We start from the raw sequence: 27,915 nt of genomic DNA, 5'->3' as shown, positions 1-27,915 counted from the left end.
TGTCTCGCGGATTCGAACCACCGGCAACCTTCAGGTCAGCAACCCAACTTTTAGGTCAACAGTCCAGCCGGCACAAGGGTTTAACCCAATGATGGACAACCTTTTGCGCTTGGTGTGTCAAAATTCACCAAAAAACCTAGCATGACTTGGGTGGTGTGTCACTTGAGAAAAAAACCGTAATTTCACAATATATATAGTTTAAATAACAAAAATATATAATTGCAATATATAACTGTATTTAATAAATCAAAAACTATTTACTACCATTATTTCCATGTACAACAATCTATGGTACCTCTTGCAGTTTCCACGCTGATTTCTCTCTATTGTAGTTTCAATGTAGTCATGAATAATGAATAATATAATAGTAATATAATAGCAATAATATAATAATAAACTACAATAATAATAGAATGATATTTTATATATATGTGCATAATTCCCATGGAGTAAACAACAAAACCACTGGACCAAATCACACCAAATTTGGCCACAAAAGACATAGTCATCCAATCAATCTGCATGCGGCAGCGTGTCAGCAAAAATGGCTAAGCATGTCAGTGCTGACACGCGTGTCATAGGTTGGCCATCACTGGTTTAACCATTGTGCCACGGTGGCTCCTTAGCTGTGCAAATAAATTTATCCCCTTGATGGATGTCCAGACTGAAATGCTTTGGGTTTGAGGTTGTGCCCGAATTCGGGGAGGTTGGGATGTATGTGCCTCAAAACAAAAGACACTAAGGTGCCACCACTTCCAGGCGCCACATGGAGTGGCTCCACTTGAGTGAGGAGGAGAAGCAGCAGTCAGGAGGCTTGTTGCACCTTTCATGGATAATCAACCTCTTCCCTTCCGACATCCCCATTTCTTTGGCACTTTAAGAGAGTTTTGCGAGACAATGAGTTTTTGCTCTCATTGTAATACAGTAATGGACCGTATTTTAGTTCTTGCGGACCACTGGTGGTCTATAGACCACAGGTTGGGAACCACTGACCTAGCAGATCTATCAAGCCACAGGCGGAACCTTTGTGGAACAAACCAACCAACATACATATTATTATTATTGACACAACGACGTTGTATGACACAGCAAACAAGATAGATATGCTGGATTTCGTTTCACAAAACCACAAGTCGAACACTTCCCAAGTGTCTAGGACTGTGTGATGTATTTTCGGATGATGCGTGCAGATCCCAGTAAGGTGGCCTTTTGCAGTTGGCAGATCATGATTTTGTCAATGTCTATTGTTTCCAAATGCCGGCTGAGATCTTTTGGCACGGCACCCAGTGTGCCCATCACCACCGGGACCACCTGCACTGGTTTCTGCCAGAGTCTTTGAAGTTCAATCTTGAGGTCCTGAGAGCGGCTGAGTTTTTCCTGTTGTTTTTCTTCAATGCGACTGTCACCTGGGATGGCAACATCAATGATCCAAACCTTGTTCTTTTCCACAACTGTGATGTCTGGTGTGTTGTGTTCCAGAACTTTGTCAGTCTGGATTCGGAAGTCCCACAGTATCTTTGCGTGTTCATTTTCCACAACCTTTGCAGGTTTGTGATCCCACCAGTTCTTAACTGCAGGAAGGTGATACTTGAGGCATAGGTTCCAATGAATCATTTGGGCCACATAGTTGTGCCTCTGTTTGTAGTCTGTCTGTGCAATTTTCTTACAGCAGCTGAGGATATGATCAATGGTTTCATCGGTTTCCTTGCACAGTCTGCACTTTGGGTCATCAGCTGATTTTTCGATCTTGGCCTTGATTGCATTTGTTCTGATGGCTTGCTATTATTATTATATTATATTATATTATAATATATTATATAATAATAATAATTATTATTATTATTATTATTATTATTACAATATTTATATCCCGCCCTTCTCACCCAATCGGGGACTCAGGGCGGCTTCCAATAAAACACATATATAAAATTGTACAATACATTGTGAATCAATTAGAAAGTTATTAAATTACATCAGACATTCATAAAAAACACTTATAAAATACAGATGGGCATGTACGTACATATGTACATACATACTTTTGACTTTGATATTTAGAGGTTACTATCCATTAGAAATAACAAATAATGATTATAAAAATAATAATTAACACTAAAAGCATAAAAGTTGCATTGCAACTCCCAGCGTCCCCGAGATGGCATCGCTGGTAGCTGTAACTGCAAAGAAAACACACACTAAAAGGCATAGTAAAGCAAACATTTACTGTTTTGGTGTCAACAAAAGCAAAAGAAGTATCTTCACAACAGAGCAAAGGCTGACTGCACCACAACGGTTGCATTATTTCATTCACATTCAAATGCCATTTTGTGTTTTTGGTTGGAGAGGAAACTCACATGGGAGAATTGGCAATCCTCCCCCTATCAATAGCTTGAATAGGGGAGAGCAAGGCCTCCATCCAAGCATGTGCAGAGTGCTTTTCCTTTGCTATGTACACCCTGCATGGAGTACGGAGTGAGAGTGTTCCTGCAAGCGAGTTTGAAGCCCATGAAAGGCTCATGCATCACTCTTTGCAATATATCTGGAGGCTTTAATCTTCACAGTTGCAAATATACAAAAAATATACATACAGGATACGCATATCCACTTTTCTTTTACTTGCAAATAATCAAAGTCATGAGATAGTCACATACAACATAGGCAGAGACTCACGCTGAGTCACACAGGAGAGAGAAAGATGGATTCTGGGGCTAACTGTGGGAGCTCACCCTGCTCCACACAGTCATTGATATACCACGTTCATCATGGGTTTAGGCTTCTGCTTCCTAGGTTTTGGATGTTCAGGTTTGAACCTCTGCAGCTCTTGCTTTGGAAAGCGAAGAGCAAGAGAATTAGACACGAGAACCAGGTTTGAATATTTGGAAGGGAGTCCCATTGAGGAGGGAGTTGTCTTCCGATGCTCCACAGACTGGGACACAACAGAGCCATGGGTTCAAATGGCAGGAAAGCAGATTTCACTTGCTTCCCGACAGAGCTGTTCAGATGTGGAATGTATGGCTGCCTGAGAGTTCAGTTGAAGTTTCTTCTAGAGGTTTTTAAGAAAAAGCTGAGTGGCCATCCGTCGGGGGAGATTGAATGGTGCCTACCTGACTCATGCTAAACCTCAAAGCTGACGGATGCCATAAGGTTGCAGCCACGATGGTTAAAGTACTCATGGAGCTTCCGATAGAGAAGGTCCGTTATGTTGTGGTTCAGTCTGTTGACGAAAGGGCGTTTGGGGTTTTGCAGGCTGACCAAAGCAATGCTGAAGAGAGGAATCTCGAAGGCTCTGATGCTGGAAATGTTGATTTGTTTGATGCTGGAAATGGAGAACTGTCAATGAGGCCACAGGCCAGCGATGAAACAGAAACTAATGATAAGGGTGACCTTTCCCAGCTGTTGAACGTCAACAAGTTCCAGGTGTTTCAGGCAGTGACTCAGAGGAGTCGTCCTTAGATAGAGATACAAGGTTAAGATTAAAGGTTCGCCCCAGATGCTCCCTTAGAATAGCTGGCAAACGCATGGGAATTTGAGGGCAGAGAAATGCCTTTCTGGCTTGTAAACACTGGTAAATACAAGAGAAACAGAGAGAGATTTCAGATGTAGCAACATTGATTCTTGGAAGCACATCTCCTGCCTTGTCTTAGCTCATAGGAAAGGATTCTCGTTTATGTTCATGCCTGGAAAATGTGTTTTGGACTTTAATCTGAAGCTCAGGGTACTTTGCTTTCAGGACTAATTTCCTGTATCAGAGACTTGGAATTATATTCTGCATATTGTTTTACTATTGGATTATATTGATTTTGTGGACTGCTATTGCATTTGGAAGTTTGCTTTCTTTACTGCTTTTTATTCAGACTTTGCTATCTTTTGCCAATTAACTGTTTAAACCTAGCCTGCTGTGGTGGAGTGTGTGTTAAGAGCAAGGTACACAAGTGCTGAGGAGCAACATTTTATGCTATGCATTACAGTCAGGATGAACATGGGAAAAATAAGGCGGCTGAGAGTTTCCATTCATAGAGTCATAGAATATGTCCTAGAGTTGGAAGAGAGCACATGGGCCATCTGGTCCAACCCCCTTCTTCCATGCAGGAAAAGCACAATCAAAGCACCCTCAACAGATAGCCATCCAGCTTCTGTGTATAGGCATGTATCTCCATAGAGGCATGGTTGCGCATTGGTTGTGCCAAAGGGAGATATGGCCTGTCTGAATGTGCAAACCAATGGATGCTTGACCGAAGACGTCACCCATGTTCGTCTCCACAAGTGCACTTCTGAATGCGGCCATTCTGTCTTTGCGGGACGAAAACGGTCCAATGAGCGACTGGGTACACAACCAAAGTCCATTGACACATGCGCCATTGCGCATTGGAGGCAACTGAATGTGATTGATCCTCATCTCCACGATTGCACTTCTGTCTTTGCGGGACAAAAAAGGTCCAACATGAGCGACTGGGTACACAACTGAAGTTCATTGACACATGCGCCATTGCGCATTGGAGGCAACTGAATGTGGTTAATCCTGCCTTTGGGGGGAAAAAGGTCCAACCACTTCCATAGATGCAGATGCGCATGAAAACAAATTGATTCCAGATCCGAAACAATGTCATGAGGTGTTGCTTGGTTTCCGGGATGTATGCAGATGCGCATGACAACAAACAGAATCCAGATCCGAAACGACGTCATGGGGTGTTGTGTGGTTTCCGGGATGTATGCAGATGCGCATGACAACAAATAGATTCCAGATCCGAAACGACGTCATAGGGTGTTGCGTGGTTTCCGGGATGTATGCAGATGCGCATGACAACAAATAGATTCCAGATCCGAAACAACGTCATGGGGTGTTGCTTGGTTTCCGGGATGTATGCAGATGCGCATGACAACAAATAGAATCCAGATCCGAAACGACGTCATGGGGTGTTGCGTGGTTTCCGGGATGTATGCAGATGCGCATGACAACAAAGAGATCCCAGATCCGAAACGACGTCATAGGGTGTTGCGTGGTTTCCGGGATGTATGCAGATGCGCATGACAACAAATAGAATCCAGATCCGAAACGACGTCATGGGGTGTTGCGTGGTTTCCGGGATGTATGCAGATGCGCATGACAACAAATAGATTCCAGATCCGAAACGACGTCATAGGGTGTTGCGTGGTTTCCGGGATGTATGCAGATGCGCATGACAACAAATAGATTCCAGATCAGAAACAATGTCATGGGGTGTTGTGTGGTTTCCGGGATGTATGCAGATGCGCATGACAACAAAGAGATTCCAGATCCGAAACGACGTCATGGGGTGTTGCGTGGTTTCCGGGATGTATGCAGATGCGCATGACAACAAATAGATTCCAGATCCGAAACGACGTCATGAGGTGTTGCTTGGTTTCCGGGATGTATGCAGATGCGTATGACAACAAATAGATTCCAGATCCGAAACGACGTCATGGGGTGTTGTGTGGTTTCCGGGATGTATGCAGATGCGCATGACAACAAATAGATTCCAGATCAGAAACAATGTCATGGGGTGTTGTGTGGTTTCCGGGATGTATGCAGATGCGCATGACAACAAATAGATTCCAGATCAGAAACAATGTCATGGGGTGTTGTGTGGTTTCCGGGATGTATGCAGATGCGCATGACAACAAAGAGATTCCAGATCCGAAACGACGTCATGGGGTGTTGCGTGGTTTCCGGGATGTATGCAGATGCGTATGACAACAAATAGATTCCAGATCCGAAACGACGTCATGGGGTGTTGTGTGGTTTCCGGGATGTATGCAGATGCGCATGACAACAAATAGATTCCAGATCCGAAACGACGTCATGGGGTGTTGTGTGGTTTCCGGGATGTATGGCCATGTTCTAGCAGTGGAAACCACACAACACCTTAGTGATTCCAACTGTGGAAGCCTTCGTCAATACTATGTGCAGATATGCTTTGCGTCCTTTGCTGCTGCACTCGTTATAGACCGGCGCATCCTGCGCCGGTCTATAACGAGTGCAGCAGCAAAGGACGCAAAGCATATCTGCACATAGTATTGACGAAGGCTTCCATGCGCCACACAGCATTCTTTGGTTGTATCTAGGGCTTGGAAAGACTCTCTCCTAAAAGGCTCCCTTGTTCTGCTTCAGGAGGAAAAGCTGCTCGAAGAGTCTGTCGTCGGACGGCTGTCTCCCGGCGTCGGCCGCGGCGCATCTCTCGGCGCACAGGAGGTGCTCGACGGCGGCGCTGGAGGGAAGCCCAGTGTTGTAGAGCAGGAAGCGCTGGAGGACGTGCGGGAAGGCGTGGAGCGAGGAGGCCTCCCGGCCGGGGGCCTTCAAGTAGCGCCAGACCTCCTCGTCCACGGCGTCCGCACCACAACGCCGGCCACGTGGCTGCAGGTTGAAGAAGTCCTCCTCCAGGTCCTCCGCGCATGGGTCCGGCTCCAAAGGATCGGCACCCTCTTCCGCCACAGTGCTCCGGATCTCGGCCTTCAGCAAGGCCTCCATCATGTACCTGGGAAGGAAGGAGAGAAGGAAGGAAGGAAGGAAAGAAGGATGCAAATTAAGATAAAAAACACAAATGACTAACACAGGTCCCATAGGCAACCCACGTTTCATATTGGGGCCATCCCTGAGTTACAAACATCCAACTTCCAAACAACTGTGAGTTTTCCGGGCTGCATGGCCATGTTCCAGAAGCATTCTCTCCTGATGTTTCAACCACATCCATGGCAGGCATCCTTATTGCGCCAAATTGCTATGTGTGTGTGTGTGTGTGTAAAGAAATCCTTGCAAAGTTGCTTGCAAAAGATCCCTGCAAAGAGGCAAGCCACGCCTTAAACAATGTATCGGTTTGCTGGCAGATGGCTGGGTTTGTCAGTTGGGAATCTGGGCTTGCAGGGGGAGCACAGAAAAGACAGGCTCTCTAGCTACGGTCAAGGAGCAGTTTAAATATGCCATGCTGGGTATATAGAATGCTGATTGATTAGTTATTGATCCTATGCAACTACAAGGACATTGTACAATTGCTGAACTGTTTATTTAACTTCAACTCAACAAGTAAAGTTCTTTTGTTCTTTCAATTCCTCTGCCTGGTCTGAGTCTTTTGCACATGGTGTTAACTGGACGCTGCTGGTTCCGCTATACACACTCTCTAACAATCCTCAGAGGTTGAGAGATTTGTTGGAAACTAGGCAAGTGGGGTATATATACCTGTGGAATGATGTTCAGGTTGGGAGGAAGAACTCTTGTTTGTTGTAGGCAGTTGTGAATGTTGCAATTGGCTACCTTGATTAAAATTGAATAGCCTTGCAACTTCAAAACTTGGCTGCTTGCTGCCTGGGGAATCCTTTGTTGCGAGGTGTTAGCTGGCCCTGATTGTTTCCTGTCTGGAATTCCTCTGTTTTCTGAGTGTTGTTCTTTATTTACAGTCCTGATTTTAAAGTTTTTAAAAAAATACTGGTAGCCAGATTGTGTTCATTTTCATCGTTTCCTCCTTTCTGTTGACAATGTTCATGTGCTTTTTGTGGATTTCAATGGCTTCTCTCTGTAGTCTGACATGATAGTGGCCCAGCATTTCTGTGCTCTCAAATAATATTGTGTCCAGGTTGGTTCATCAAATGTTCTCTTATGACTAACTTCTCTGGTTGGATTAGTCTGCAGTGTCTTTCATGTTCCTTGATCCGTGTCTGGGTATCACTGCTGTGTTTGGTGGTCCCCAAACACACAAGAGCTCTTCCTCCCACCCTCCTCATTCCACAAATATATAAACCCCACTTGCCTACTTTCCAACAGACATCACAACCTCTGAGAATGCCTGCTACAGATGTGGGCGAAACGTCAGGAGAAAATGCTTCTGGAACATTGCCAGACAGCCCGGAAAACTCACAGCAACCCAGCCATGAAAACCTTCATCAACACAAACAACTCATAGTTACAATCACCCAACTTGCAAACAACTCTCAGTTAGAAACATCCGACTTCCAAACGACTCTTAGTTACTGTTAGGGATTCCTCTTCTTCAGAAGAGGAAGGGGAGCAGGAAAGTGTTCATGAATCTGAGGATGAGTTGGAATCTGAGGAGGAGGTTTTGCAAGTACCCACATTTCAGGAGAGGCAAAAGGAAACAGAGCAGAGAATAGATAAAGGTAAAGGTTTCCCCTTACATTAAGTCCAGTCGTGACCGACTCTGGGGGTTGGTGCTCATCTCCATTTCTAAGCCGAAGAGCCAGCATTGTCCGTGGACACCTCCAAGGTCATGTAGCCGGCATGACCGCATGGAGCGCTGTTACCTTCCCGCCAGAGCAGGACCTATTGATCTACTCACATTGGCATGTTTTCGAATTGCTAGGTTGGCAGGAGCTGGAGCTAACAGCAGCCGCTCACCCCGCTCCCGGGGTTTGAACCTGGGACCTTTCGGTCTCCAGCTCAGCGCTTTAACGCACTTTGCCACCGGGGCAGAGAATAGCTAGCTAGAATAGCTGCCAGAAATGCAGCTGAGTAATTGGGAACTACCTTAGCAGCTGTGAGGGGACTATAAAGCAGAAGCAGATGCAGCCAGCTCTTGCTGGTAACAAACTGAATCTAATGCCTTCGTTCCCCGTGTGCCTGCTCAGAGTCTGCATCTGGATTTATTGCTGTTTCTTTGTCTGAAGTAAGACTGCTATTTGATTTGGGAATTTACCAGAGACTAAGACCTGTGTTTTCCCTAAGACTTCCTTGCTTCCTTTTGCATTATTCCACTGAGTGTGCTGTACTTTATGTTTTGCTGAAGTAAAGCTGTTTTCATTTACCTACCACAGTGTCTTAAGGCTGTTCTTGCAAGACAAAACAGGACAGTTACAAACATCCTCACCTGCTGGTCTGGTCGGCCCGGGCGGCAGATTCCAGCCAGTCGGCCTTGAAGCGCGGGTGGAGGCAGGCGGCCAGGAGGAGCTTCTTGTCCTCCCAGATGGGCCCGAAGCGCTCCCGCAGGGCCTTCCGCAGCCCGCGCAGGAGGGGCAGGCAGTAGGTGTAGCCCAGGGGCCGGTGCTCCAGCTCCCGCAGCTTGCGGTCCAGGTTGTACAGCGTGGGCAGCAGGTAGCCCATGAACATGCCGCTGTCCCGCCGCAGGATGTCCAGGGCCTGGGCCAGCGGGGCCATGACCTCGGTGTACTCCCGCAAGGCCAATCCCTCCTCGGCCGTCACCCTGGCCAAGGAGCAGCGGTCCATCACGGCGCCCACCCGGAGAGGCATGGCGGAGAGGAGCCGGCTGAGCTGCTTCAAGGCCTCGTAGGTGGAGTCCCACCTGGACCGGTCGGGCACCTTCAGGTAGGCCCCGCACTGCTCCAGGATGTACTCGGCCATCTGCGGCGAAGCTTTCTGCTCGCGCCACAGTTTGTTGCACTTCGCCGTCAAGGAGGAGAAGTGCTTCCGGAAGAGGCCGAGGGGACTGTTTTGGGCCGATTCGGAGATCAAGCCTTGCACGTCGCACGTCGCCACAAGGTTGAGTGTGTGGCTGGCGCACCTCTGGAAGGGAGGCAAGCGCAAACCATCATTGTCCCCGGTCCTCTCCCCAGCTTTGTTCCCTGCTTCCAGGATCTCGAAGAGGGGCACGAACTCCACCTCCGCCTTGTCCTCGCTGTCCTCGTCGCTCGCCTCGGACGTCTCCGCAGCCTCCGTCTCCTTGTTCTTGAACACGCGGAGCGTCCCGGCAAAGTTGGAGCCGCTGTCGACGGTCATGCAGACCACCTTGTTGTGGATGCGGTACTCGACGTGGACGTCGCGCAGGGCCGTAGCCAGGACGGCGTAGGAGGGCCGGCCCCGGAGGCGCTTGCACGCCAAGGCCCCAAACTCACGCTTGAGCGTGCCCGGGTTGATCCAATGCGCCGCCACCCGCAGGAAGCTCTTCCGGCCGCTGGACCAGCAGTCCACGGTGGTCGCCACGTGCGCCACGTCCCCCATGCGGCCTACCAGTGCCTCCCGCAGGGCCAGCGACCGCCCCTCGATCCTGTCCCGCAATGTTGCCGCGCTCATGACGGACAGCCCTTCCGGGAGGCCGAGGCGCACCAGGCCGACAAAGGATGGCTTGTCCACCGTCTCCAGCGGCAGCGTCTCCTCCACAATGAAGTCCATCACCTTCCGGTCCAGGGTCTGCTGGGTGAGCGTCTCACTGCACGAGCCCCACCGGCCGAAGGGGATCCGCTGCTGATGCTGCTGCCGGGGGAGGCGGCTGAACGCCGAGTCCGCATCCGGCCTCAGTTCTTCAGAATAGATGCCACGTCGCCTGGCCTTTCTGGCCCTTTCAATCGCGATCAGCTTCCCGGGGTGAGCTCTCTAGGAAAGAGAAAGACAAGACGAGATAACTGGCGTGCTCCTTACCGCTTTATTGTTTATTATTATTTCATTTACAGAATTTATATTCCGCCCTTCTCACCCCGAAGGGGACTCAGGGCGGATCACATTACACATATTAGGCAAACATTCAATGCCTTTTTAACATAGGACAAAGACAAATAACATAGCTCCGAGCGGGCCTCGAACTTATGACCTCCTGGTCAGTGATTCATTGCAGTTAATTGCACTGGCTTGCTCTCCCGTCTGTGCCACAGCCCCGGACTTTGGTCAGACTTTCTCACCTGGGATGATAATAACCCTGCGTCCAGTTCTGGGCAAAGCAATTCAAGGTACAGATATGTGTGGGAGTTTGTAAAAGGCACCATGATGTAATGCGTTAACTGGAAAGACATGTGTCAGCAGCTGATTGGCTAAGCATGACAGAAGCTAGTAATCCGATTGGCTACTGTCTCTGACTTGCTGCTGAGGGAAACGTTTTGAGTAGGCATTTTTACCTCAGAGAGTGAAAGAGAGCACTGACTGAAAACAGCCAGGAAGCTAATGCCTGCCAACTCTTTAGAGCCTTGTCATTTCTGAAGAAATGAGGCATATTTAAAGACTATTTAAAAGGACTGTTTATTCCCTGTATTCTCTGTAAGAAATCAGAGAGACTACTGTATATATTGTTATTCTGTTTGATCTCTTTGAAGCTAAGTTTCTGTTACTTGTTACACAAAGCTGAGTGACACGTTATTACACTGCAGGGTAAAATTAGGTTCAGAAGCAGTGGTAAAGCTTCTATTTAATTACCTCTACAATACACAATAATATGGACAAGATGGAAGGGGTCCAGAAAAGGGCCACCAACATGGTCCAAGGCCTGGAAACCCTAAAGTACTTGTTAGTTTAGCTTGGAAAAGAGCATGTTGGAAATAGCAACCTTCTATAAGCCGCCTATACTAGTTATTTGCTATGTATATAATTGAGATTGCTTACTATATTGTATGCATATATTTGTCTCCTGTTTCCTCTTAACTCTATGTTGTTTGAGGTTGTGGGAGGGACTACAGACCATGTGACCAGATCTGGGACTATTCAGACTGAGACTCCATTTTAGCAGTCAGTACAGTTGAGTATATTATAGCAGTCCGTATGCATTAGAAATTAGTTGAGTAGAGTGTGTGTAATGAAGTATGAATTTTGGTTTACAGATGTTATGTTTAATTGTGTGTATACGTTTTAAATGAGCACAGGGAAGATTGATTCTAGGTTGATGGAATCAAGGAGACTCAATTGTTCATTTTGAGTCGGTTTTAAATAAGTTTGGTGACTTATTTAATGTAGTCTGTGACCTGGTAAGGCACAGAGAATCTGTGATAGTATATCACAGGGGTGACTGTGGTTTGAAGTCACTGGATAGTCCAAGTTTCAGACTTTGGGAACCAATCCCAGCTGGACTCACAGAGATCCATTGAAGTAACAAAGGAGCAGAGGAATAGGTTTTATCTACTTTAAGTAAAAGAAGTGATACTTCAGAGAGTTTGATTTATCTCCTTCTAGTATTGTAACTGTTAATAAGAATACCTCTAAGTGAAACATCTTTTGTAACCACTAAGCTCTGTACCTGAATAAACTTGTTATTGTTCTTCCAACATCTAAGCCTCTGTCACATATATTTTAAACCAAGTTATGCTACCATCTAAAGTGAATAAGAAGAAGAAAGGAAAAACACAGGAAAAGGTCTCTTCCCCGAGTCTTTGGTGGTCGTGCATTGCTGAAATAGGAGGCATCTCCTTGCCAATTGGTGGTTGCCACGTTACAGTATGCATCAGAAGAGAGTGTTAGTCTGTATGCAACAGAGAAGAGACTGAAACAGAATGCTTAAGCAACAGACTGTCTAAACTTTGAACCAATAAGCAATGTATCTGTACGCTGAATACATGAAGTTTTGTAAGTAAATCAACTATGTTAACTTTTAATGAAAATTACTTATTTTTTTGTTTCTTGAGAGCAACTGAAATAACACTTCTGAGGATCTGTGTAACATCTGTCATCCTAACAATCCCTTCTCTCTGCAATGCGCAACGCAACCTCGCTGGACGTTCCCCCAGCAGCCGCTCACCTCCAAGTGCTTCTTGAGGTTGGAGGCGGAGGCAAAGGCCGAGCTGAGGTGCTTGACCAGCGGCAGGCAGTAGCTGCACTGGACGATCACGTTCTTGCCCCTCTGCCGCACGAAGGTGAAGGCCTTCTCGAAGCCGGACCAGGGCACCTGCGGGCGGGAGGACAGCGGGCGCATCTCCATGGGCGTCTCAACCGCCTCCTCTTCCTCCTCCTCTTCGGCCGTCGCGTCTGGAGGCACCTGGACCTCCGTGATGACCATGTTGGGTGCCTCCGAAGAGGAGGAGCCGGGGGCCAGGACCTTCATCTCCAATGGACTCTCCACGCCAGCTGAAAAGATAGACAGGCCGAGTCATTTCAGCCGTTCACCTCACGGCCAAAAGTAAGGAGCCGCCACACACACTTAAGAAATCCCTGTGGCATCAAAACAAAGAAGTATTCTTCTTCCTAACATGAGGACTTGTCTCCTGCAGTCACAACAATGGTTACCTCTGACCCGAAACTGAGAATGTGGTGGTGCAATGAGTTATACCCTTGTGCTGCTGAACTGCTGGCCTGAGAAGTATTGTGTTGTCAAAGGCTTTTATGGCCAGAATCACTGGGTTGCTGTGAGTTTTCCAAGCTGTATGGCCATGTTCGAGAAGCATTATATTCTGTGGGCGAAACGTCAAGAGAGAATGCTTCTGGAACGTGGCCATAAAGCCTGGAAAACTCATAGCAACCCAAATACAGTATTATTTAACCAGGGAAAGGTGAAACTGAGGTTGCTGTTGCCCTTGTGCTGTAGTCTGGCAAGCAGAAGAGGATTTTTCTGAATGTTCAGAGGATGAGGGGGATTATGGGTTTCAAAGTGACGAGTCTGTGAGTGATCAGAGGGAATTGCAAGCAGGCGAAGCTGATGTTTTGGATTCTCCAGCTCGTTCCCAGACAATAGGGGAAAATGAAAGTACCAGTTCCCTTGAGAAAAGGACAGGGAGTTTTCAAGGGAGAATAGATTAGACCTGAGAACGTAGGGTGTGAAAAGCCAGAAAACCAGATTTTCTCAGATGATTCAAGGTAAGACCTTGAAGTCCAGGTGTGAGAGGCATGATGTCATGGGTGTCTCGGAGGGCTTAAATTACCTTATATACTTGAGTATAAGCCGACCCGAATATAAGCCGAGGCACCTAATTTTACCACAAAAAAACTGGGAAAACATTGACTCCAGTATAAGCCGAGGGTGGTAAATTTCAGAAATAAAAATAGATAGCAATAAAATGACATTAATTGAGGCATCAGAAGTTAAATGTTTTTGAATATTTACATCAAGCTCAAATTTAAGATAAGACTGTCTAACTCTGATCAAACCATTATTCTCATCTTCTTCAATGTAAATGTGCTTACGTATCCTTTTAATAATAATAGAGTAAAATAATACATATAATAATAATAAAATTTTATTTATATACCGCCCTATCTCCCGGATGGGACTCAGGGCGGTTTCCAATCATAAAAACAACACATATATTACATAGCAGCATAATAACACATTATTAAACAAGGTAAAACAATACAATTATATAGCAATAAATAACACTTTCACAACCTGATCAAGGGGATGGGAACCATAAACCCAATATATTAAAGTGTATCATTTCAGGCTAGATAAATCTTGTACAATATATACAGGAAAATAATACATGTACAGTAGAGTCTCACTTATCCAAGCCTCACTTATCCAAGGCTCTGGATAATCCAAGCCATTTTTGTAGTCAATGTTTCCAATATATCGTGATATTTTGGTGCTAAATTCGTAAATACAGTAATTACAACATAACATTACTGCGTATTGAACTACTTTTTCTGTCAAATTTGTTGTATAACATGATGTTTTGATGCTTAATTTGTAAAATCATAACCTAATTTGATGTTTAATAGGCGTTTCCTTGATCAGTCCTTATTATCCAAGATATTCGCTTATCCAAGCTTCTGCCGGCCCGTTTAGCTTGGATAAGTGAAACTCTACTGTAATAACAAATGGAGTAAAATAATAAATGCAATAATGATAATAATATCATAGTGAAATAATAAATGTATTATTAATAATAATAAAAATAGAGTAAAATAAATGTAATAGTAGCAACAATAATAGAGGAAAATAATAAATGTAATAATACCAATAATAATAGAGAAAAATAATAAATGTACCATATATTCTCGAGTATAAGCTGACCCAAATATAAGCCAACCAGGACCCTCACCCGAGTATAAGCCGAGGGGGGCTTTTTCAGGGCTGAAAAACTAGGCTTATATACAGTAAGTGGCTTGCTTGAGGCCTTTCAGAGGAGACAACGTTGCTAAAGGAGATCAGTCTCCTATATATAATTCCTGTCTCGTCAAGACTCCTATTTCATGTTCCTTTTTATGCCTATGTATCTTTGGAGAATTTACCTTGGAGAAATTCCCGTTTTCATGGATATAACTCTGTGATTTTAGATTCCTTGGTTTTGTGTTTCAACCTGGCGTTTTTGGATTACTGCTACTGAACTTTGGCTTCTTTTAAGCATTGCATGCATGGGCAAACATGGGCCCTCCCTCCAGGTGCTTTGGACTCCAACTCCCACCATTCCTAACAGCCTCAGGCCCTTTCCTTTTCCCCCTCCGCCGCTTAAGCAGTTTTGGACTGCAACTCCCATGGACATTTGTAAAGTGTGTCCCATTATCGGATAATATTTCCTGGTGTAAACCATGGTGTTTTGGACTTCAACTCCCTCCATTCCTAACAGCCTCAGGCCCTTTCCTTTTCCCCCTCCGCCGCTTAAGCAGTTTTGGACTGCAACTCCCATGGACATTTGTAAAGTGTGTCCCATTATCGGATAATATTTCCTGGTGTAAACCATGGTGTTTTGGACTTCAACTCCCTCCATTCCTAACAGCCTCAGGCCCTTTCCTTTTCCCCCTCCGCCGCTTAAGCGGCGGAGGGGGAAAAGGAAGGGGCCTGAGGCTGTTAGGAATGATGGGAGTTGGAGTCCAAAACACCTGGAGGGCCCAACTTTGCCCACACCTGCATCAGAACATAAAAACAACAGAAAAGCTCTCTATGCTTTGTCCAAAAAGGCACTTAGGATCACAACTTCTGAAATTTAAGGAATGGAGATGTAAAGGACTGAGGCAGGGAGGAATCCTTTTAAATCACTTTATATTATTATATGTTTAACTATATTCGCTGCCACCAATATAAATATGCTTTATTCAGCTGCGGCCACCAATTGGGGAGATATCAGGCAGAGGATAACTTATTCTTTTTAATCTTTCTTTACTTATTTCACTCTTGATGGTACGTTGCTTAGTTTAGAATATGAGTGTGACAGAGACTTAGATGGTTTAAAGAACAAAAACAAGTTTATTTCATGTACAAAGCTTGTGGTTACTATAACTTCTTTGAGGCTCTTAAATAACGGTTACGAATAGATGTTGAGGTGTTTCACTTTCAAAATACTTTCTTCTCTCAGAATTAAACCATAAACTGATCACTTGGATCTACTGGGATCACTTCCCCTTACTCCACAGCCTCTACAAATAACCCTAAACAAGTCACCCAACTTGCTTAGTCTGGCCCTATTAGAGGTCTGCTTCCCTGGTTTCCTAAACTGGAACCAGTCCTTCCCCTGTGACTAAAAATCACAGACTAAAGTGGGTTTAAAACATTCCCTCCTTTTCTCTCCCCCCGCCCCCGTTGCTATGGTAACCTGCCTCAGAATGCTGAGCTGGTTACCTTCCCCCATCCATTGTTAACTCCAATACTTACCCATTTTAAACATAGCCAAACATGACTTTTAAACCAAAATCAAACAAACATGTCATCCATAAATCAAAACAAAACACACACTTCTTTACAGGGGACAATTAAACAGGTTAAAAGGGTAACTTAGGAAGCGGAAACCCGTGTCTCTGCAACAGACTCACCAAAGCCAGGGACGGAAGGAAGCTCTTCCTCGGGGTCCCACTTCTCCTTGCCGGGGGGCTCTTCTTGCTTGATCCAAGACAAGAGGTCGTCCTTGGAAGCCAGAAGTTCTGGTTCTGGGGGAAGAGAGAACCCACAAACAAGTTTCCGGTAGCTGTCAAACACTCCCAACTTTGGGATTGTTGTGGTTCAGTCTGAAGATGAATGGGGGATTTGGGTTGACCAAGGAAATGTTGAAGGCTCTGAATTGTTAGAAAGGCCGCAGGCTAGCAGGGAAGCTGAAGTTAGTGACAAGGGTGACCTTTCACAGGATTTTGAACATCAACAAAGTCCAGGTGGCTCTGGCAGCGAGCCAGAGGAGTCTTCCTTAGATCGAGATACAAGATTAAGGTTAAGGGTTCATCTTCCCAGGCCTCTGAGAATAGCTGGGAAACGTGTGGGAACTCAAGGACAGAGAAATGCTTTCTTAGCCTGTAAGCATGAGAGAAACAGGGAAAGATTTCAGACGAAGCAACATTGATTTTGGAAGCTTAACTCTTGCCTTGTCTCTGCTCATGGAAAAGGTTTCATGTTTTTGTTCATGCTTAGTTCCTTGGTTTTGGATTGTATTTTGGAGTTCACACTGCCTTGTTTTTCAGGACTGAGTTGCTATATTCTACAGAGACTTTGAACTATATTCTGCAGATTGCCTTTACAATTGGATTACTGCTTTCTTTACTGCTTTTTATTAAGACTTTGCTGTCTTTTATCAATAAACTGTAAAAACCAAGTCTGCTGTGGTGGAGTGTGTGTTAAGAGCAAGGTGAACCAGTGCTGAGGTATAACAGGGATGCTGTGAGTTTTCCAGGCTGTATGCATAAGACTGTGGGTGAACTACAACTGACATCATGTCAGGTGAACCCCCAGAAACTCCATCAGTGCTTACAGTTTGTTATGTTGGGCAAGTTTGCTCTAGATGCATCATGGGTGGGGTTCAGTGTGCTCTCTGGCTGTAGGGTAAACTACAACTCCCACTATGGTGAGTCAGTCCCCTCAAAACCCTCCAGGAGGTTGAGTTAGTCATGGCGGTTCTGTGTGCCAAGTTTGGTCCAAGTCCATCATCGGTGGAGGGCAGTTTCCCTAGTTGTGGGTGAACTACAACTCCCAGAAAGGAAGGTCATTTTCCCCAAACCCTTCCAGGAATTAAATTTCGGCATATCAGGTATGTGTGCCAAGTTTGGTCCAGATCCATCAGTGTTTGGGTTCACGGTACTCTCGGCATGTAGGTGAACTACAACTCCCCCAAATCAAGGTGAATTTTCCCCAAAGACTTCCAGTATTTTTTGCTGGTCATGGGGGCTCTATGTGTCAAGTTTAGTCCAATTCCAAGTCCAATTTGGTGGAGTTCAGAGTGCTCTTGAATTGCAGGTAAACTATAAATCCCAGTATCTACAACTCCAAAATGCCCAGGTCAATTCCCCTCAAAACCCATTTGGGTATATCGGGTATGCACGCCAAGTTTGGTCCAGATCTATCATTGTTTGGGTTCAGAGTGCACTCTGGATGCAGGTGAACTACAACTCCTATAAATCTCTTCTACCAGCTGTTAGGAATGGTGGGAGTTGGAGTCCTCCAAAACACCTGGAGGGCCCAAGTTGGCCCATACCTGCTCTACTCTGTGGTCAACCTGGATTCATACTATCTTGTGTTTACATTTTCATGGCTCACTCTTGTGTTTTTACCACCCAGAGAAGTCTCAGAGCGAAAGGGAAGACAAGGAACGGGAAAAAAGAGTTTTAAGGTCCACACCCAGGTGTGGACGCCCCTTACCTGTCTTGGGCAGGGCGCTGAGACCCTTCCGCTCCGCAAACTCTTGGACCACTGCTTCTCTCTGGGGAGGAGGCTCCACTTTGGAAATGGCCGAGTCTGTTGGTGTAAACAAGATCAGAAGGGGGTGTTCCAATACTGCCCAGCTTTGCTTGTGGTAGGACATAGACTCATAGAGTTGGACGAGACCGCATGGGCCATCCAGTCCAACCCCCTGCCATGTAGGAAAAGCACAATTTAATAAGTCCTCATGACAGATGGCCATCCGGACTCCAAGATTCCAAGGAATGAGCTTCCACCACACTCTGAGGCAGAGAGTTCCACTGTTGAACAGCTCTTACCGTCAGGAAGTTCTTCCTAATGTTCAGGTAGAATCTCCTTTCCTGTCTTTTGAACCCATGGCTCCACTGAATCCTAGTTTCCAACGCAGCAGAAAACAAGCCTGTTCCCTCTTCCTTAGGACACTCTTCTACATATTTATACATGGTTTTCATGTCTCCTCTCAATCTTCTCTTCTGCAGGATAAACAGACCCAGTTCTTCAAGATGCCCCTCAGAGACCTGAGACCTCCAGACCTTTGATCTTTTTATTTGCCCTCTTCCTCTGGACTCCTTCCAGCTTAGAGTCAAGATCTCTTTTGAACTGTGGGATCCAGAATTGGATACAGTATTCCAGGTGAAGAGGTCTGACCAAAGAAGAATGGAGAGGCACCTTGACTTCCCTTGACCTAGGCACTAGACTCCTTCTGATGCAGCCCAAAATCCCATTGGCATTTTGAGCTGATGCATCACACTCCTGGCTCACGTTCATCCTGTTCTACACAAGGACTCCAAGATCTTTCTCACCTGGACTATTATTGAGCTAGCCGTCTCCCATTCTGTATCTTTGCATTTCATTATTTCTGCCTAAGTGTCATATCTTACATTTGTTGAAATTCATTCTGTTAGTTCTGGCCAATCAGCTCTCTCATCTGTTGAGGTCCTTCTGAATCCTGATCCTGTCCTCTGGAGTATTCCCTCTCCCTCCTCGTTTGGTCCCATCTGCAAACTTGATCAGCCTGCTTTCTAAACCTTCATCCAAGTCATGAATAAAGATGTTGAACAGAACTAGGTCCAGGACTGAATCCTCTTTATGGCACCAAATAGTCACTTCTTTCCAGGATGAAGAGGAGGAACCATGGGGAGAAGCATCCTTTGGGTTCATTCACTTAACTAATTCCAGATCCACCTAAGGTTAGCCTTGCCTAGCCCACATTTGACCCATTTGCTTTCAAGAAGGTCATGGGGGACTTCTTGAAGGCCTTCCTGAAATCAAGCTGTGCTTCATCCACAGCATTCCCTGCATCTACCAAGCCTGGAACACGATTGAAGAAAGAGATGAGTGCATGACTTGATTTTGTTGGGAATCACCCTGGACTACTCAAGTCTAGATGTAGTTAGATAGATGATAGAGTTAGATTGAGGGAATCCTTTCCCTGTTTCCAAAGCATGCCTAGACAGGCTTTACCAGTGGACGGTGAAGCAACAGCTCCCCCTGTGGCCGGAATCGTGAAGCTGGAAAGATGTTAAAATGCTTCTGTGTCTGTCTAAACTGAATGTTGTTTGTCTGTTGGCATTGAATGTTTGCCATATATGTGTTCATTGTAATCCGCCCTGAGTCCCCTTCGGGGTGAGAAAGAAGGGCGGGATATAAATACTGTAAATAAATAAATAAATAAATAAATACTGTGTTTCCCTCTATCCTGTTTACGTCACATCCCTTACTTTGAAGTTAGTAGAAATGTGAATCTCCAGGGACACTAACTTCTCATTGGTCAGAATGTCTTTTATGGCCCCAATAAACTGGACCATGAGGTTGGAACCTTTTTGGTTCTCTCTTCTCCCTTTGTTCTTCTAGCTAACAAGCAGCATCTTGCTGTCTCCTGGCAAGATGTAACTATTTAGATGTTTGTTATTTTTCCTTAGAAACCAGTCTAGAGTAGACTAGACAGCTCCCAAACCTATCTACAATGGAGTTCTTTTTACCTGAATAAATACTTTTTGAACTTTTACTGAGTTGCAGTCCATTGCAATCCTAAATAGACAAAGGCTTCTCCTTGCTCGCCCCGTGTAAGTAACTGTTGCATCTGAAAGCTTTTGCTTTTGCTACTCTGCTGCATTTTGGTGGAATCTCCCCCAGAGAGGGCTAAATTGAGTCTAACCGCTCAGAGATTACCACAACAGATTTTGAGAAATCCAGCATTCCTTTCTAAGTGATTGCAAACTGTCTCCTTAATGATCTGTTCCAGCATCTTTCCTGGTAGGGACATCAGACTGACTGGACATTGGTCATTGTTTGGGTCCTCTTTTTTATCCTTCTTGAAGATCAGGACTCCTTTTGCCCTCCTCAGTATCTGAAGAGACTGTGGACTAACCCCATACACGAGGTGGGTCCTGACCAGAACCCAATGCTCCCTAGAATCTGTCTGGTGACTTACTCTAGGGCTGGGATGGGTTAAGGAGAGCAGTAACCACTTGACTGTCAGAGCTGCCTAATAGAGTGTCCTTCTTTTGAGATTTTTAAGCAAAGGCTGGATGGCCATCTGTCAGGAGGGATTGAATGGCCCCTTTCTGCTTGCCGAAAGGGGTTGGACTGGATGGCCCTTGAGGTCCCTTCCAACTGTAGGGTTGTCAAAGAAAAAGCAAACACTTACCAAGGGAAGTGAGTGGCTTGTAGTTTCCTTTGGTGATGTTCTTATAAATTTCTTTTTGCCAGTCTTCCAGGTTGGCCCACTCTTGCATGGAGATGTTCGCTCTGTTGTTGTCGAAGGTTATGGGGACCTGGAAATCAAAGGAGTGCCTCTGAAACACATTTTAACCACACATCCCATTGCCCATCTTGCAGAGAGCACGGCTACTGGATTCTGAGAGTTAAAAGTCCACAAAGCAGTGCTCCCAAGCTCTCCAAACCTATTGACCATTTGATCCCAGTGAATCTACAAACAGGTCAGGAATGAAATAAAAACAAACCTTTCTCCTTGTTTTGTTGCTTCCACCCAAACAAAATTGAGATTTCTTTCAGCTTCTAAACCAGGCATGGGCCAACTTCGGCCCTCCTTCCAGGTATCCTGGAGGGAGGGCCAAAGTTGGCCCATGCCTGATCTCGATTAAGGGAAGTCATAGACTCTTTCACAACAACGAGCTCAAATATCAAAGGTTGGATTTATGAATTAGAGGGCTGTTGTAGAGTGTGGTTGTATAGTAATAGCTAGAGAGAGTAAGCCAATAAGGGGTAAAAAGCAACAATGAGAATGAGGTCAGTGGAACTGTTTCTGTAATGCATTTAGTATGTGCTAGTTAATGTCAATTTAGTATGTTTGTTTGAGATTTAGTTACTGTTGCAATAGAGCCCTGAAGCCTCTTTCCATCACAAACCACACTGTGCAGATAATCCAAATGTAAGGGTTTATTAAAACCATATAATAAGGTGGTGCAGCTGCTTAGTAGCCAACTGGAATAAATCACTACTGACCGAAAGGTCATACATTTGAAGCCAGCCCAGGTCAGAATAAGCTCCTGACCATTAATAGTCTAGCTGGCTGTAGACCTATGCAGCCCAAAAAACAGTTGCATCTGTCGAGTAGGAAATTTAGGTACCGCTTTATGCGGGGAGGGTAATTTAACTAATTTATGACACCATAAAGCCTCCAGCAGTGTGCCAAAGAATGAGGAAGTACTCCATCAAGGACTCGGTGTCACAAGTGGATGGTGAAGCAGCAGCTCCCCCTGTGGGGTATCCAGTGTACCCGCATGAAGCCAGAAGCTCGAAAATGTTAAATTGCGTCTGTGTCTGTCTATATATGTCATCTGTCTAATGGCATTGAATGCTTGCCATGTATATGTTATGGTTGAGCCTTCTGGCTCCGGTACTAGGAGACGGGGTCGTAAGACTCCTCGAGAGTCAGACTCTTTTGAGGAGCGCGAAAGGAAACGGCTCCGAGACTTATTTGCAGAACCAACAGATGAAGACTCTTTTGAGGGTTTTACCGAGAGAATGGAGGAAGAGATGGTTAGCTCAGAGGAGGATGACATGGAATGGACTCGTGTGAGGGAGGATTTGGGTGTCACCGGCAATGTTAGCATGGGAGGCGACTGGCGGGTTGCAGGACCAGACCCATGGACGGGTTGGAGGGATGGAGCGGGATCCACAGCTGGGGATGCTGTGGGGCGTAGTCAAAGGTGTTTTAGCTCTGATGAGGAGGATGATGAGGAGGCACCTGGAATTAGGATAGCAGCTGACAGCGATGACGAGTTATGAACTGGCATAAAATGAGGTTTAGGATCAATGGCTAATTGCATTGGGCAAGGTAATCTGGACGAACGCTTGGGCTTTTGTTGGGAACTTCCTGAAGACGGGTGTGATTCGTTGCTGGATACGTAAGTTACCAAGGACACTGGGCATAGACGGCGGGAGGAACTGTGTGGGGTTTTTCTGTGCAACTTGTGTTTAATCTTGATAGCTTGGACCTCCGTCGTCTTTTTGACGGACATTAATTACCTACTCTGGATTGACGCTGGACTGACTGACTGACTACGACCTTGGACTATCCCTTCTGTGGCTATCGGTGGAACTTGTGGAACTTTAGACGTCTGCACTTGGCTTTCGACCTTGGACCGGATTGGGACCCTGCTGACCGCCGTGACCCTGATTGATGTGCCTGGACCCGGATTTCGCTCGTTGCACGGAGGAGTAAACAGCCTGAGTTACTCATCTGTAGTTTTTGAGTAGCAGAGAGGAATCTGCTGCCAGCTTTTTGTGTTCATTTTGACCTCTGTTTACCAACTTTTGTTTGTTTAAATTGCCAGGCTGAAGTAAGCACTTTTGATTTAATCCGGATTAAACTCCTGTTTAATCCGGTTTATCCTTTCGAACCGTTTTAATTCAAACGGAGCTGTTTCTGTTACTTTTCACACTGAAGACAAGTGTTTGCCTAGTCCCTTGCTTCCTATGGGCATTTTTTAGTTCTGTAACTTCAATAAACTGTGTTGTACTCTATTTGGTGGCGTTCTGTCTTTGACAGTATATGTGCAATGTGATCTGCCCAGAGTCCCCTTCAGGGTGACAAAGGAGGGGCGGAATATAAATAGTGTAAATAAATGAAAAATAAATACTAAAAGCTGAATATATGAAAAGCAAGCAAGTATAAAAAAGAATCAAAGTTCAACAGGTTCACTTCATTTGCACCTGGTCTCCTTTTTTTCTCTCTGAGACAGCAGGAGAAGTGAGTCTTTAGTTGCCATCCATGTTGACATAGCTCTAATCTCTCCAACAACCATGAATCTTCCCCAGTTTCCTTGGACAGCACATCTGATAGGTTCTCATAGGAATGGTCTTCAACGTTCACCTGGGAACCACCAGGTGAAACCAAAACATACAACAACCCAAAACATTTATGCTGGAAGATTCCAAAACATTGCCCTCTGGGCCTTCTGAAACTCTTCCATCACCCCCAGCCTCATCTTGTGAACACTCAGAACCTGACCAGGCCACAACAGTTACTTGAAGGTCTCCAATTCACAAGGTCACCGTAAGTCAATTGACATGATGATGGCAAAGAAAAGCAAGCTCTTTGGGGACCAACCCTGAGATCTTTCCCATGCAAAGAGGGGTCCGGCAGGCTCTTCCCTTGCCCTCTTACCTTGGGGACCTCTCCTTTGGGGCCGAGCGGGAGGTGCAGGATCCAGAAGTCCCGGTTCTTGAGCAGGTTCTCCAAGTTCTCCACCCGGTGCTGGAGCTGGCCGTACTGCTGGACCAGGGTGGCCAGGTGGCCGCCGACCTCCAGCTTCGTCTTCTCGCACTCAAAGACCTTCTTCTCGGCCGCTGCTGCCCGGCTTTCCAGGCTCAACAGCTGCGAGACGTAGGAGTCCACCTTCCGCTCCACGGCCTGGACAGCGGCCACCACCGTCCACAGGGAAATCTCGGCCGCGGGGTGGACCTCTCTCTCGGCACTTTGCTCAAAGAGGGCGGGCGGCTGGAAGGGCGGCGGTGCGGGCTGCGGCTCCACGTCCCATTCCCAAGCCTGCAAAAAAGACCCAGATCTATTGGAAACAAATACACTGGAAGAGATGGTGAAGGTTAAAGTCAGGATGGAACCGCTGACGGCCCTTCCAGACAGGCAATATATCCCAGGATCGGATCTGTTTATCCCAGATTATCTGGCAGTGCAGACTCCTATGATCCAGTTAAAAGCAGAACACCTGGGATCAGGTCCTGGGATATAGGGCCTGCCTGGAAAGGCCCAGTTTGGCATGTTGGGAAATGCTGGACTTCCAAATGGAAAGGAAACACAGAAGACAATTACTAGGGAGGTGCGATCCATTCATAAAAGGTTCTAAAGGCATCACAAAACTCGGGGGGGGGGGGGGGCGGCATTTCGTTTCCAAAGTGTTTGTGAAAAATTTGTTACTATGCCTTGCACTCTGCGCATGCTTACTGGCCCCTTTGCATTGCAATATATTCCAAATTATGCCTTGCACTCTGCACATGCTTGCTGACCCCTTTGCACTGCAATATATTCCAAATTATGCCTTGCACTCTGCACATGCTTGCTGACCCCTTTGCACTGCAATATATTCCAAATTATGCCTTGCACTCTGCACATGCTTGCTGACCCCTTTGCACTGCAATATATTCCAAATTATGCCTTGCACTCTGCACATGCTTGCTGGCCCCTTTGCACTGCAATGTATTCCAAAGTATGCTTCGCACTCTGAATATATTTGCATTGCAATATATTCCAAATTATACCTTGCACTCTGAATATATTTGCACTGCAATATATTCCAAATTATGCCTTGCACTCTGCACATGCTTGCTGACCCCTTTGCACTGCAATATATTCCAAATTATGCCTTGCACTCTGCACATGCTTGCTGACCCCTTTGCACTGCAATATATTCCAAATTATGCCTTGCACTCTGCACATGCTTGCTGGCCCCTTTGCACTGCAATGTATTCCAAAGTATGCTTCGCACTCTGAATATATTTGCATTGCAATATATTCCAAATTATGCCTTGCACTCTGCACATGCTTGCTGGCCCCTTTGCACTGCAATGTATTCCAAAGTATGCTTCGCACTCTGAATATATTTGCACTGCAATATATTCCAAATTATGCCTTGCACTCTGCACATGCTTGCTGACCCCTTTGCACTGCAATATATTCCAAATTATGCCTTGCACTCTGAATATATTTGCACTGCAATATATTCCAAATTATGCCTTGCACTCTGCACATGCTTGCTGACCCCTTTGCACTGCAATATATTCCAAATTATACCTTGCACTCTGAATATATTTGCACTGCAATATATTCCAAATTATGCCTTGCACCTAACACCTATGCAATGCATAATGAACTATGCCTTGCACTCTGCACATGCTTGCTGGCCCCTTTGCACTGCAATGTATTCCAAAGTATGTCTTGCACTCTGCACATGCTTGCTGACACCTATGCAATGCATGTTGAACTATGCCTTGCACTCTGCACATGCTTGCTGGCCCCTTTGCATTGCAATGTATTCCAAATTATGCCTTGCACTCTGCACATGCCTATGGGCTGCTTTACAATACACACTGAACTATGTCTTGCACTTTGCACATGCTTGCTGTCACCTTTGCAATGCAATGTATTCCAAATTATGCCTTGCACTCTGCACATGCTTTCTGGCACCTTTACAATTCAATGTATGATGAATTATGCCTTGCACTCTGCACATGCCTATGGGCTGCTTTACAATACACACTGAACTATGTCTTGCACTTTGCACATGCTGGCTGTCACCTTTGCAATGCAATGTATTCCAAATTATGCCTTGCACTCTGCACATGCTTTCTGGCACCTTTACAATTCAATGTATGATGAATTATGCCTTGCACTCTGCACATGCCTATGGGCTGCTTTACAATACACACTGAACTATGTCTTGCACTTTGCACATGCTTGCTGTCACCTTTGCAATGCAATGTATTCCAAATTATGCCTTGCACTCTGCACATGCTTTCTGGCACCTTTACAATTCAATGTATGATGAATTATGCCTTGCACTCTGCACATGCCTATGGGCTGCTTTACAATACACACTGAACTATGTCTTGCACTTTGCACATGCTGGCTGTCACCTTTGCAATGCAATGTATTCCAAATTATGCCTTGCACTCTGCACATGCTTTCTGGCACCTTTACAATTCAATATATTCCAAATTATGCCTTGCACTCTGCACATGCTTTCTGGCACCTTTACAATTCAATATATTCCAAATTATGCCTTGCACTCTGCACATGCTTGCTGACCCCTTTGCACTGCAATATATTCCAAATTATACCTTGCACTCTGAATATATTTGCACTGCAATATATTCCAAATTATGCCTTGCACCTAACACCTATGCAATGCATGTTGAACTATGCCTTGCACTCTGCACATGCCTATGGGCTTCCTCAAATACATGCTGTATTATGCCTTGCACTCTGCACATGCTTTCTGGCACCTTTACAATTCAATGTATGATGAATTATGCCTTGCACTCTGCACATGCCTATGGGCTGCTTTACAATACACACTGAACTATGTCTTGCACTTTGCACATGCTGGCTGTCACCTTTGCAATGCAATGTATTCCAAATTATGCCTTGCACTCTGCACATGCCAATGGGCTTCCTCAAAAAACACATTGAACTCTGCTTTGCACTCTGCACATGCTTGCTGGCTCCTTTGCAATGCAATGCATGCTGAACTTTGCCTTGCGCTCTGCACATGCTTATGGGCTTCTTCGCCATGCACACTTTTTCCTCCCCCCGCCCCCTTGTTGACGCCTCACCTGGGCAGGTGTCCACTCAGCCATGGCCAGGGACCACTAGGCGAAGCCACTGCGCGTGCGCTCGTTAGGGAAAAGTCACTGCGCATGCGCAACACGCCCTTTCTCGCTCTGCGCAGGCGACACAAGCACAGCCATGGGCTGGGGTAGCTATGGCGCATGCGCACCTCTGTCAAACCCAAGCCCAGCAGCGCCACCTGCAGGTGGGAGAAAGGTGTTGCCGGAAAGGCTTTGAAAAGTGGATTTGAAGTTTGCCAAGGGTGCGTCTGCACTGTAGGTTTAATGCAATTTAATATATAATATATATTTAATAATATATAAAGAGCAGATTTTAATACATGGGCTTGAGGCTGGGATAATGCACACAAGTATATGCATGATTATTATTATTATTATTTTATTATGACACAGCAAACAAGATAGATATGCTGGGTTATTATTATTATTATATTATTATTGTGACTATTCAGGCTGGGATTTGTAGTTTGCAGCACACAAGAACCCAAGATTAGGTATCCCTATTTATTTATTTATTTATTTAATGCATCCTAACTATAGAATTAACCCAGTTTTATCGCACTTTAACTTTGGAAGTGTGGGATTTGTAGTTTCCCAAGGCCTTTATTTTGCCTTCCATGCCAAAGAGCGTTGGCGCCTTGCTAAACTACATCTCCCAGGATTCCCATAGCATGGAAAGCACCTTAAATGTATAATTATGTATATTTTTAATGTATATTCTTAATTGTATTGTAATTTTTTAAATCTTGATGGATTTTTAAATTTGATGAAAACTGTTTTTTGATGTGTATGTTTATATTGTAAGCCGCCCTGAGTCCCCTGATGGGTGAGTGATGGGTAGAAGTGATGTAATAATAATAATAATAATAATAATAATAAT

General features: G+C 45.3%; 1 protein-coding gene across 1 annotated transcript; it reads right to left on the bottom strand.

Annotated features, from left to right (window-relative positions):
* Window positions 1–219: 219 nt before the first annotated feature.
* Window positions 220–27,127, bottom strand: LOC100554977 (uncharacterized). Its single transcript, XM_062957801.1, has 8 exons — window positions 27,021–27,127; window positions 23,839–24,219; window positions 20,854–20,980; window positions 18,165–18,260; window positions 16,358–16,471; window positions 12,417–12,742; window positions 8,835–10,294; window positions 220–6,494 (listed from the first exon to the last, which is right to left on the bottom strand). Exons 1-8 carry the CDS (start codon window positions 27,042–27,044, stop codon window positions 6,104–6,106), a joined length of 2,919 nt encoding a protein of 972 aa, XP_062813871.1. The 5' UTR covers window positions 27,045–27,127; the 3' UTR covers window positions 220–6,103.
* Between the last annotated feature and the right edge of the window lie 788 nt (window positions 27,128–27,915).

This window comes from Anolis carolinensis, chromosome 6, assembly GCF_035594765.1.
Source record: "Anolis carolinensis isolate JA03-04 chromosome 6, rAnoCar3.1.pri, whole genome shotgun sequence".
Classification (NCBI taxonomy): Eukaryota; Metazoa; Chordata; class Lepidosauria; order Squamata; family Dactyloidae; genus Anolis; species Anolis carolinensis.
The sequence above is the reverse complement of the archived record's forward strand: the minus strand, read 5'-3'. Positions and strand labels throughout refer to the sequence as shown.